The sequence below is a fragment of the Myxocyprinus asiaticus genome, chromosome 42 (genome assembly GCF_019703515.2).
Source record: "Myxocyprinus asiaticus isolate MX2 ecotype Aquarium Trade chromosome 42, UBuf_Myxa_2, whole genome shotgun sequence".
Taxonomy (NCBI): domain Eukaryota; kingdom Metazoa; phylum Chordata; class Actinopteri; order Cypriniformes; family Catostomidae; genus Myxocyprinus; species Myxocyprinus asiaticus.
Window position 1 is genome coordinate 15,095,379 of NC_059385.1, and position 13,607 is coordinate 15,108,985.

General features: G+C 39.1%; 1 protein-coding gene across 5 annotated transcripts in view; it reads left to right on the forward strand.

The window, feature by feature from the left end:
• Positions 1-3,628: 3,628 nt before the first annotated feature.
• The window catches only part of LOC127432504 (autism susceptibility gene 2 protein homolog), a 472,102-nt gene continuing 462,123 nt past the window's right edge, over positions 3,629-13,607 (forward strand). For 3 of the 5 annotated variants that reach the window (XM_051683651.1, XM_051683650.1, XM_051683652.1), the window contains exons 1-2: positions 3,629-3,990; positions 6,334-7,051. In XM_051683651.1, coding sequence (XP_051539611.1) covers positions 6,782-7,051 — 270 coding nt within the window. In that variant the 5' untranslated portion in view covers positions 3,629-3,990; positions 6,334-6,781. The remainder of the gene's footprint in view (positions 3,991-6,333; positions 7,052-13,607) is intronic. The other 2 variants (XM_051683649.1, XM_051683653.1) reach the window with 1 other exon arrangement.

Consider the following 13,607-nt stretch of genomic DNA (forward strand, 5'->3'; position numbering starts at 1 on the left):
GACTGAGAAAGCCACAAAGGCGATAGAAAAATTTTAGGAGAGGGGAAATTCGGGACAAAACACAATTTTTTCGGGACACAGTCGGAATACGGGAGTGTCCCAGGAAAAAACGGGACATCTGGCCACCCTAATTAGAAAGAAGGATCCCGGCTGCATGTTTTAAAGATAGCATCAAACCAAACACTTTACTGCGGACCATTAAGTGCATCAATCAAGAAATCAATGCAATACAATTTACAATGATTTTCTTTATTATCATAATCAGTGCAGAAGGCAATATAATAGAAATGAATGATGTTCTAGGCTATTTTAGAGTGTGTCTTAAGAGAAGCTCTCTCATTGCCATGTTCCAGGTTCAAAACTATTTAAAGGAATAGTTCACCCAAAAATGAACATTCTCTCTTTATTTACTCACCCTCATGCCATCCCAGATGTGTGACTTTTTCTTCAGCAGAACACAAATGAAGATTTTTAGAACAATACCGAGCTCTGTAGGTCCATACAATGCATGGTGATCAACACTTTAAAGCTCCAAAAAGCACAGACAATTGTAGTAGACTCCAGTTGGTAAATTAATGTGTTCTAAGCGATACAATCGCTTTGGGTGAGAAACAGATCATTATTTAAGTCCTTTTCACTATAATTGTTTACTTCCGGTCACTCTCCAGTGCGCTTCCATGAGGGGAATCAGTTCACGGCACGCTGCCTCTCGCGTGACATAAGCGCATTGGCATGTTAAAAGAAAACCAATGAAGATTGTATTGTTGGGGGAATTTTGATATTTCAACCTCAGTTCCTATAATACATCTATAATACACTGTGTACACAAAATAGTTACACTCAGAAACTTCAGGACAAATATGTCCCCATTGAAACCCATTAAAACTTTAACTTTGCATTTGATCCCAGTGCTATTAAAGCATAAAATCATGAATTCTATGATATTATGCTTTCATTCCGGAGCTCTGACTTCAAAATTTACATTTGTAATATATAACTCCATATATAAGATGGAGCCATTTTTCTCATGTTTAGCCTATGGAGCAAATACATGCTTTTTTCCTATTTTCTGTTAGATGTATTATATAGCAGTGTTTCCCAACCACTGTGCTGTGGCACACTGCCGTGAAAGATTGTTAGGTGTGCCGTGGAAAATTATCAAATTCCACAAAATAAATACATGCATGAAAAAAAAATTCAGGGATCCAAACTCATCACCTATCAGAGAAATTCGCCATTTTGAAACCATAATCGGTCACTTTTGTGATTGTGAGGAGCAATGATTAATGTGCAAAAGTGACTGATATTTATACGCATTAAGGGTTTTCACATGACTCGTGTCAGCGCTGCAGAATACACTGAGGTCTTTGAAGTGATGCCACTTTACCCCAAAGTGTTTTTCACACACACGTTTTTGCTTCACCAATAATGTCTTTGAGAGAACTAAGCAACAAGAAATATTTAAAAACTGTCCAAATTTGTGGACACATTGAATGTCTCATAATTTATTTTAATTAAATTTTATCTTATCGTTTACGAATATCAGAGACCCCAGTTATTGAACTAATTTAAATTCACCAAGAAACGCTTAGACCTAAACATAAGTCCTTTTATTTCTTTCTGCTATCAAAGCAACTGCAAGCTTTTTTCTCTCTTCCAAATACATGTTTTCAATATTTATTGTGCACACCTCCTGCTTTTTTACGTGGCAAACTCGTAAAATCGCCTCTCTGTGACGCTTTTTGCAATGCTCATCATGTGGAAGGCAGCTTGACGCTGGCGTTGAATGGAGCGTTTACGCCTCGACTCAACTCATGTGAAATGCGCTTTACAATTAAGCTTTTCTGATAAAAGCCATGCTCAGTAGTTTAAATAGACTACTGTAGGAAAATGATACCGTAGATCTGCTTTATGTTTTTTATTCTTATACTGAAGTCAGTAGACTTGTAGCCATGCAAGTTTTAATATAGGAGAAGGTAAGGATGGTATTGAAACTCACAATTATTAGACTATTATTGTTGTCTTTTTGGATGAAGAATAATGCTCAGACTGAAGGAAGACCATAGATCTGCTTTGTTCTTTTAATGCTTAAACACTATAAAGTCTCTTGGTAGATTTAGGTCATGAACGACTCAAAATGATTCACTGACTCACTCATAGCACAGAAGACACTCATTTGTCGCCACCTAGTGACAGTTCCAGAAGGGGTCACTGAACTAATCAGTTAATAATATTAAACACATTTGTGAAACAGAAGCAAGCCTCACCAAAATACTCTTTATTTTGCAGCTAATTCTGCACAATTGTAAACTTGAATAAACTTGAATCACTAAAATAGCTGGAATTGGTGCTTTTAGCTTATTCTTTAAAAGAAAAAATATCCCCAGAAAAAGTTTTCGTGGACCAGTGATTGTCTTACCTTTTTCGCTCCTCATACGTTCGCATCCCTGGAATTTGTTGTGGCATTGCAAGAACATATCTACAAATTAGCAACGTAGCAAATATGCTGTTTTTGCATTACCCATTTAGCCCTCTTGCCACCTGTGACCTCACACAGCATAGCCTACCTATGTGACTTGTTTTTTTTTTTTTTTTTTTTTTTTTTTTTTTTTTTTGCATAGCCGAATTTCAAACATTACAAGTAAACGCTACTAAGACGTACAGAAAACATGGACAAGTTCTTGAAAAGGAAAAATATTGACGATGGTTAGCCTATGTGGGATAGTGGTGTGCCATAGAATTTTTTAGTTGTAAAAAGTATGCAGTGGCAGAAAAAAGGTTGGGAAACACTGTTATAGAGTACTGCAGGCCAACTGAATAAATGATGCAGCTAAAATTGTGTCTGTGTGGTATAGATGTCAGAGTGTGTTTTGTATGTGTGTATTGAGAAATGTGTGTGTGTGTGTGTGTGTGTGTGTGTGTAAAAACAACAGTGGCATTATGTAAACAAACTGGCATTTAAAGGTTTAAATTCCTGAAAATGAAAGAATATTTGCTAGTTATGATCAGGGCTGATGTTGGTTAAAAAATTAACACATTGAAAGTGGAAAATAATATTAATATATAATAATATTATGGCAGACATTTTTTTGACGCAGACATTTTTGTCCTCTAAAGACCTCTGAGCAACTTTTTTTTATTGACGCACAAGGGTTAAACATGATTTTAGTGTGATAAAATCAGGGGTGTACTATATATTATTGGATATAACTTTATACAGATAAGGTAGCCTAAGTGATTTTATAACACCAAAATCATGTTAACCCATATCTTGTGGCTATACTTTTGAAACGGTGAGTATTTGAATGTTTATGGACTTCCATTAGTGCCCAAGTGTGACCATGATTTGTGCTTTTTATTTTTTAATAAACAAGGGATGAGTCGAAATAATTTTTGTGGTAATCAACATTATGACACAAATGCTGTCGACTGTGCTCAATGTGTTGTTATTGAACCCGGAACATTCATTTAAAGCAATATTTCATGGATTGAGAGCGCAGAACTATATGCGCTGAGGAAGCGGCTCGCCTACAAAGCGGTACTGCGGCACTGCTGTGTCAATGCGCCCGGTCTCCGCTTGCGCCGGGATCCTGAAGCACGGACTCGCGGAGTGTAGCAGCGTCGCTTCCTTGCAGGTTTTAATTGTTTCTGGGAAGAAAAAAAAATCGCTTTTGTTTTCCTTTCCAAAGAAGATCGCTTTCCGAATGCAGACGACTTGATCGGACGACCCTCCTCCTCCACTCGCCAGGGTTTGCCTGTGTTGGTTTTGTCCTGCAGGAGAAAAGGCAGGCTTTGTGTTTTGGTGGATCTAGAGCTGGAGAAGGAGGCAGTGCCAGGCGCTGCTGCTGCTGCTGCTGTTGCTGTTGCTGCTGTGGGCTGAACCGGCCACGGTGCGAGAGATTCACTGACGGAGACAGAGAGAGAAAGAGAGGCAGATAAAAAGGACTCATGGAAGACAGCAAGCGAGCATGATATCCAGCAGGGACGGAGGTAAGGGAGGGCTTGCAGTGAGTGTAAATAGATTAATACCATTTGCGGAGATATTTGATGTGTGTGTATGACGGGTGCCAGCACAGGGCATCATCAGGTTAAAGGGAAATGTGATTGTAAATGGCTTTGTAATAATAGCTCACCTGTGATATTGATCAGGCTGTGATTGCTGTTGGGAAAATGTTACTGGAATGGTAAAGTCATTTGAAAAAGTCAAGTTCACATCGCATTACTGGATTTTGGAGGCAGATAAAGGTTGGTTTGTGCCAAGTGAAGTTTAAGTCTATGATGTCATAATGTGGTATTCATGTTATATGAAGTTGATGGCTGTCAATTATGTCATAATGGTGCTACTGTAGGTATTCATATCATCTGGTGAAATGTAAATTGATTGCAGATTGTGATGTCATACTGTATGATAGCTGCTGTTGGTGTTCATGCCATTTGGTAAATTAATAGTAGCTTGATTGTTGTATATTATGTCATAATGCGGCTGCTGCAAGTGTTCATGTCACTTAGAAAAGTTTACGTTGATTGCTGATTATGATGTTTGGCCGTGGTTTGAGGAATTTTAAGTTGATTGCTGATAATGATAATGTCATAATGTACTGTAGTTACTCTATGTCTTCACTCCATTGGAAAAGTTTAATTTGATAGCTGTCTATGTTGTCATAAAGGAGCAACTGTAGGTATTCATGCCATTTGGTGAATTGCAGTTGAATTACTATGGCATAATGCAGTTGCTGGAGGTGTTCATGTCATTAGGTGAAGTTTAAAGGAATATTCTGTGTTCAATACAAGTTAAGCTCAATTGGATTGGGTGAAAGGGCCCAAAGGCAGAAATGTAAAAATTATATTTTATAAAGGTACTTAAATGAATTCTTGTCAAAACCCTTGTATTATGTTGTTTAAATGGTCGTTTTTGTGGGATTACAGGGTTTACACCGCTTCGTCGTCATGGCAACAAAGTTGTAAAATTGGATATAACTTAGATAAGGCTAGTAAGTGATTTTATCACACTAAAATCACGTTAACAGGAATAGTGTTCCAGTTTAATTTGATGGCCGCCTATGATGTCATAATGGTGCAGCTGTAGGTATCCATGCCATTTTGGGAAGTTAAAGTTCACAGCTGATTATGATGTCATAATGGAGACACTGAAATTGGGATTCCGAAAGGAGGGTGACATTTTTATTGTCATGCCCAGAAGTTGAATACCTTAAGGAGAATGATAGTTGGATGTTTAATCTGTTGATGTTAGGTGTACAGACCTTAGGAGGCAACATTTGATGTATTTAGTTTTCTTATGGATTGAAAAAAGATTAGATTTCAGTGACCGCCGTCCTTTGGTAGAAAAACAAAATGGTGAAAACGATTCTTCTGAAAAGCTTCGATAGTCAGAATCAGAGCTAGAACAAAACTGTGTGGCAATGACAATGCATTATATGTGAACACTTTATTAATTTGAGCCAAGACTCGTCTGTTTAAAAAAAAAAAATGCACAGAACGAATGATTTTAGCCGATGTGTGGGCTTAGGTTTAGTAATAGTCTTGCAGAAAAAGAGCTGATTCAAGGAAAAACACTTATGCTGCAGAAATCTCATTGACTTCAATGACATTAAATGGCAGATTCACTTTTTAGAGATTCAAGATTTTCAGAGTGGAAGGCTTTTAACTAGAATTTTAACTGTGACATTAAGGAATAAACAGAGGACCCTTTGGAGAAGATGTTTTAGGCTTAAAGAATATGATTCTTGGTTGTTGGTGTTTTAAGTTGACTACATGAACTTGGTGGAGATGACTGAAAATCAGCCATGTATTTTATGCCAGTGTAATCAGCTAAACAAGAATTTGCTGTAATATAATGCTGATGTTTTCTTGATCTGCAACTAAGATATATGAATAATTTAACTCATCCTGTCTCCGATTATAGCAGTCTGAAAATAATGACAATGAGCAGGAGAAACAATAGCTCTTAATGCTGGAGATCTAGACATAGCTCTCTAAATAGCACATTATACTTATGATGTATTTTAACTTGATGTGTAAGAACACATTATGAATAAGTTACTAAATAAGATATGCTTTCTCTCACAAAACTGTAAGATCTAAAAGTGGAAAGTGAAATTTCAAAAGGGACTGTAGTCATTGTGGAATTAGATCAAAGAGAATTGATCTGAGATTCATAGAAATGTGTAGTGATTCATAATAGCAGTGCCAGCATGATATTTTCGTAGGCACTATATAGTTAAGGCTGGGAATTCTTGGAAGGGTTTAATGTGTTCTCCTTAACTCTCTGAGAGAACATTTAAAATGTTTGTTCTTTATCTCTTTGACTTATAGGATGGGAAGGTGTCAGACTGCACTTAAACAGAGTGTTGGGTCAGTGAGGACAACCATGTGGAGACCTGGTAGAGCTCTGTTAGAAGACACTTCAAGTGATCTGCTTGTTTATTTCACCTAAACTTGGGCTGAAATTGATGCTTATCGGATACTTTCCAGTTTGGTAACCACCAGCAGGATTTGGATTTCTGTGCTTGTGGATATATGCGTTTATCCCTTTGGAATCATATGTGCATATTGCATGTCAAACACAGTCGCATAGCATCACCAGATATTTGGATTTGGATAATCGCACTTCTTTCACTGGAGTACAGTTATTGAGCTTTCTCTTACAGGTATTTTTTGGGAATTGTAGGAGTTAAAGCACTCTCAAACCTGCAACCAACACTAAGCAAGGACTGAGAGCCTCCCAGCAGGAAGTGTTTGGTTGAGTTTGTCATCCGGTGAAATGGATGGTCCACGTCGCAGCGGGATCCGGAAAAAGCGGAAGTCTCGGTCTGTGCGAGACCGGGAACGCATATCTAATGGGATGAGGAATAACCATGTCCGTGGCTCCGTGCATCGATTCTCCTCAGATTCTGAGAGGGAAAACAGTATCAACCCATCTTCCTCTCGTCCCAGGCCACCGAGGAGGAAGAGGAAGGTGTCTATGTCAGCCGAGGAGGACATCATTGATGGATTCTCAATATCAGGATTTATAACATTGGAAGCTCTTGAGGTAAGCACTTGGGAATTACTTGGTAGTGCTGTTGCCTTCACATGAATGTGTTTTTAACTGCTGTTTTTTGGAAGTGCTTGTTTGGTTTGGCTCTGTGAATTGCTCTGTGGCAGTTTAATGACTAGTTTATTGTTGTCTGTAGACTGCTTCATTTGGGACTTCTCTACTTGCGTGGTTCTGTTTGCACAGTGTTGAATTTTGCTGTTGTTACTCTGTGAGTGTGTTTTTTAAAGTGTGGGATTCAAGCAGATGTGGCTTTATAAGTGGTTCTCCTGCCAAATATGTAGGCTAATTGTGGATTTCTGATATAATGTGGTATACTGCTGTAAGTTGCGGTTTTGGAAATGTTGGTTCCTTTGTGCATTAAGCTTGAAGAATCGAATATAACTGTACTTTTACTTCTTAATATAGAAATGAGTTGGTATAACGTCTAGAAATGTATTCCTCCTGTCTGCCTCTAAGTGAAATCTGAACTTCAGATGTTTGAAATAAGGGTAGGGCTCTATAATTTCCACGATGTGGAAAACACGGACGGAATCCAGTCATAAAAAACGTATTTAACTATAAAACGCTGAATGTCACAGAATTGACATAATTGGGATAAAATTAATGAATGCACAATTAATGAAAGTAAAATTGTGATATGCCCAAGTATAATGATTAAACCACAAAAGGCTGAGATGTAAAAAATAAATATACAGCCTGCATATGGTGCACGCTTCAAAATGAGTGTGTGAAGCCGGCCGTTGTTTCACTGATATCTTATCATAATCATCACGCACGCTCTGTGTGAGTAATAGATGACAAACAGCAGAGCACTCGTTTACTGTTAAGCGCGCAGCACATGCAGACTATATATTTAAATGATTATTATATCGCTGCCTTTAGTGGTTTGATAAGCACATTAAGCCATATAACAAACTGCTTAGCCGGAAGTGTAAAGCTGTTGTTGTCACAACACAACATACAAAATTCAAGCTCAACTTAACCAGAAGCGTGAAAAAAATACATATATTAGCCTACTACTGTATAGTACAATGTAAAATATAATGTAGTAATAATAATAATATATCAATAGTGTTTACATTATATATAAGCAATATCCCACAAGCAAGAATGCTGTTGTACTGAATAAACACGTTCACCAATGTTTACATTAATACTGTGATTTCATTGTGCAGCACTGTATTTGTCAAACAACAAAAACTCCAATGTTGTGTTTTGGAATGTGCTGTGAGGATCTGCAAGTACTTAATTTGCTAAATATAATGTAAAGGTATATTGAAAAGTAATTATTTTATTGTCATTTGATTTAAGTTCTATGAAACTGAGTCTGGGAAAAAATAAAACTTTATAGGGCCCTACATTTATTACATTTATTCACTTTTATCCATAGCAACAGTGCATTTAAGATAAAAAAAATAAGTTTCATGGTAATCAAACCCATGACCTCAGCATATCTAGTTCCATGTTTTACCAGTTGAGCTACAGGAACTACTTAGCTGAGTTTGATGCACCAGCTAAGTAAGCTAAATAACCAAGTTAGCTAAAGATTAGATCATTTTAAGATTATCATTAGATAATTTGGAACCATTTTTCTATCACTGCATTCATACTGTCATATGGGTACTATGCAAATGTTTATTGTTATTATGTTCATTGCTTTTTCTTATTCTTTAATAGAGCTAAGTCTTTCGTTAGGGAGACAATTCCTATTAAACTTCCCAATTCCTGTTAGATAATGCAACCTTGGCTTGACTTTCTCCAGCATGTATGCATGTTAATTGGACCAAAACTGGCATTGTGTATATGCTTCAAAATATAGAGGTGAGATATTTAAACGGGTTGATGCGATTACGTATTGTGTCATGTATACTTGGACAGATGGATGAATACTGTATCTGGACTTTGCAAAATCCAGCTGTTGCTTGATTGTAACTGCGCGTGTAAATGTACTGACTTAAGCTTTGCTCTTGCTACTGTTTCATTTGTCAGTTTTCACAGGACATCTGTAGGGTGTCATCCTGACTTTTAAGTGTTGCCCTTGCTGTTAAAAGCCCAACAGTGTGACACGACAAAGCTTTGCACGCTTTACCCTCACATCCCCTACAGATGTTGTTCCATTGTGTTGGATGTTCACTACAGTAATCTGTGAAAGGAGCCCGTTAGCAGCTTACACTAGTCACGCTAGCACTGTGAACCACAGATGCAGTTCTCCAGGGGTGACATCCCATTCACTGCTCTTTACTGTTCTGGGATCTGTGACTCATGCTCTCTCATCTTGCTCCATTTAGAAACTCGCGGAGATCCTGATCCTGCAGGAAGCCAGGGTTCAGCTCCTTTCTCATTCATGCATTCAGATGATTGTGATTGTTTATAAGCCAAAGTGGCTAGCCAGCAAACCTAAACAATCTTGGCGAGCTCTGAATTGCAAGCTTATAAGTAGATTATGGACAGAAGTAAATGCAGAGTAAACTACAGATTATCAGTTCATAAACACCCTGTTCCTCACACAATGCTATCTTATGACATCAAAACACTTTTACTATAGCACATGGAGAAACATTTTAACATTATTTACAACTATATTTACAAGCTTGATAGAGTGTTGCACTTGCAATGCAAAGGACTGGCGTACGAGTATTGAAGAGCATGCGAGTCGATGCGTGAGTCGAAAATGTCATAGAAGCACCACAAAATGACGTGCATGCAGCAGCTGTTGCGTTTTTTCCTCTCACATTTGCATTTTATGATTCTATTGGTTGGGTTTAGGTTTAAGGTTTAGGGTAGGGAGGTAGGTAGGTTTTGTTGATTTAAAACTTGATTGAGCATTAACCATAGCCTCATCTGACCGGGAGAAAATGTTACTCACCTTTAGCGCCACTCAGTGGACATTCCACCTAGGAACTTCCACAATACTTGTAATGAACCACATTAAATAATTTTTGCAAAAATGTCATCACAGTCACATATTTTTCATGTGATCAGGCTATATATTTATATTTGGCCTTTTTGCCATTTATATTCATAGTGATAGTAGAGCCAGGACAGGAAATGACTGGGAAGAGAAAGGAACGACATTTCGGAAATTACACAATGGACTTGTGTTTTCCAACGCGAGCAACATAGCTCAATGTGTCAGAACATGTGTACAACCTGCTTGGCCACAACTCCAACCGTATCATTTTTTTGTTTTGTTTTTTAGTTCATATCAGTTTTGCACCAACCAAGTGTTTCACTTTCCATAAATGCAAAAGCAATCATTTGTCCGAGAGGATCTTAAGAGGCCACCACACTTACATTATGTCATAGCCACCCTGCTTTACATCCAATTAAACTTTTTCTCTCTTTATCCCATTACATTTAAATGGTCTCTCTCTCTCTATTTTCCTATACCTCTCTTGTCCTTCTTGTACAACAATCCAAAAGGAATTTGTCCTCAATTTGCCAGGAGGTACTCGAAGAATTCTTACAGGTATTCCCGCATGACACATTGAAATCAAACTCATTCCACTCCAGTGGGAAGACTTGCTCATATAGGAGTGAGCCACCAGCGCCGGGTGTTTATTAATGCTGCTTAGTGCCGGAACGACAGGCCTGAGAGGCAGCATGTTACACCACTTTGAGAAATTACTAAATCATCGAGCCTGGGCTGCCTCAACAAACACCCTCCCCTTCAGTCCCTGAGCACAAAATAGTTGCCACGTAATCATTTCAGCCCTGCCCGCCCCTGCATCCCCAATTCAATATTACTTAATGCCTGCACCACTGGTGCCCTTAAACCACTTTATGTGATCATTGTGTTGTAAAGCTCCAGGCTTGTTTGATTGAGAACAGCAGTTAACGCGCTCGCGTTCCCCTCTCCATTGATTCACACATTAGAAAATAGTTAAGTCGATGTAAATAATACTAATGTTCTCGCTCTTGCCTCTCGCAAAATGTTTGTTCGTTATAATGGCTTTTGTCTTTCGTCTGACAATCAAAAGGATGTTCTGATCCTAATGCGGACAAATCGAATGTTTCTTTTTCTGTTTTCTACACCATTGTGTTTTCTGCTTTTGCTGAATTGATGACTCCAACTGGTGCGTTAATGATTTCAGACTAAACTTTTATCTTTTATACATTTTTATATTAGCTACCATAACTGAAATGAAGATCTTTGTTAGTTTTGATGTCAGATTAGCATTTCAGAAAGAGACAGAAAAAGATGAGCTGCCCATCAAGCTGGGCAGTAGATGGTTGAAAGAGGAAATTAGGTCATGGCCGGAGGAGGGGTTGGCATGGGGCCCAGAGGGGCACATCTTTCGTCTCTATTCGCCTAATGTGAGACAAAAAGCACCCTGACAACTTATTCCGTTGATATGTGAACAAACCCGGACTTTAAAGGGAATAAAAACTCCGCCATGAACACCGCTGCCTCTCTCCCGGACGAGCTAAATACTTTTTATGCTCGTTTTGAGTGAAATAACACCGCCCTCGTGGAGAGAGCTCTCGCGGCCGAAGCTACAGAGGTTGGTTTACTCTCCGTCTCTGTAGCGAATGTAACCCGATCCTTCCGACGGGTGAATATCCGCAAAGCCGCGGGCCCAGACGGCATTCCAGGTGGCGTCATCAGAGCGTGCACGAACCAGCTGGCTGGTGTTTTTACAGACATTTTCAACCTTTCCCTCTCTTTGTCTGTAGTCCCCACATGCTTTAAAACATCCACCATTGTGCCTGTTCCAAAGCAATCAAAAATAACTTGCTTAAATGACTGGTGTCCTGTTGTTCTGACCCCCATCATCAGCAAATGCTTTGAGAGACTAATCAGAGATTATATCTGCTCTGTGCTGCCTCTCTCTCTTGACCATTGCAGTTTACTTACCGCAACAGCCGCTCCACTGATGATGCCATTGCATCTACACTACACACTGCTCTCTCCCACCTGGAAAAAAAGAACACTTATTTGAGAATGCTGTTTGTAGACTACAGCTCAGCATTCAACACTATAGTGCCCTCCAAGCTAGATGAGAAACTCCGGGCTCTGGGCTTAAACAGCTCACTGTGCAGCTGGATCCTGGACTTCCTGTTAAGCAGACGCCAGGTGGTTAGAATAGGCAGCAACATCTCCTCATCACTGACCCTCAACACTGGAGCCCCACAGGGCAGTGTTCTCAGCCCACTCTTATATTCCTTGTACACACATGACTGTGTGGCAACACATAGCTCCAATGCCATCATTAAGTTTGCTGATGACACGACAGTGGTAGGTCTGATCACTGACAATGATGAAACAGCCTACAGAGAGGAGGTGCACACTCTGACACACTGTGTCAGGAGCACAACCTCTCCCTCAACGTCAGTAAGACAAAGGAGCTTGTGGTGGACTTCAGAAGAAAAGACAGAGAACACAGTCCCATCACCATCAATGGAGCACCAGTGGAGAGAGTCAGCAGCTTCAAGTTCCTGGGTGTCCACATCACTGAGGAACTCATATGGTCCATCCACACTGAAGTCGTCGTGAAGAAGGCTCATCAGCACCTCTTCTTCCTGAGACGGCTGAGGAAGTTTGAAATGAACCGCCACATCCTTACACAGTTCTACACCTGCACTGTAGAGAGCATCCTGACTGGCTGCATCTCCACCTGGTACGGCAATAGCACAGCCCACAACCGCAAAGCACTGCAAAGGGTGGTGCGAATTGCCAGACACATCATCGGAGGTGAGCTTCCCTCCCTCCAGGAAATATATACAAGGCGGTGTGTGAAAAAGGATCATCAGAGACTCCAGCCACCCGAGCCATAGGCTGTTCTCACTGCTACCATCAGGCAGGCGGTATCGCAGCATCAGGACCCGCACCAGCTGACTCCATGATAGCTTCTTCCCCCAAGCAATCAGACTTTTGAACTCTTGATCTCCCACGATCAAAATACATCAGCACTGCACTTTATTACTCTTACTCTATATCTCACACCGGACTGTCATAAATTATATTATTATTATATTACATTCTCTCTTAACAACCTACTATCAACCGACAGCCTGAATGTCAATACAGTACAATACAACCTACTGTACATTCTATATATACTACTATATATACTTTTTTTTTTATTGAATAATGTGTATCTATATTGTATACTGTACAGTGTATGTTATTATTTGTATATTGTGTTGTGTGTAATTATGTGTATATTAGACTTTAAATTGTGTTGTGTTAATTTGATGTTATTGTAAATTGGTATATGTCTCATCACTGTCACGACTGCTATGTTGATCGGAACTGCACCCAAGAATTTCACACACCATTGCACTTGTGTATATGACTGTGTGACAATAAATGTGATTTTGATTTTGATTTGAACCCTCAATTCACAAAATGGTAAGTGATATGAAGGGTTAAAATAAAAGCACACATGACTTGGAAGCCATTTGTGTCAGTTTTAGTGTTGGCGTAGTTTGGATATGTGGGACTGTATAGTTGTCTCTGCATATTCGGCTGGGACAGAAGAAAGTATTTTAACATAAAAAAATTACACAGTTCACCATTAAATCCTTTACTCCATCTCTAAACACT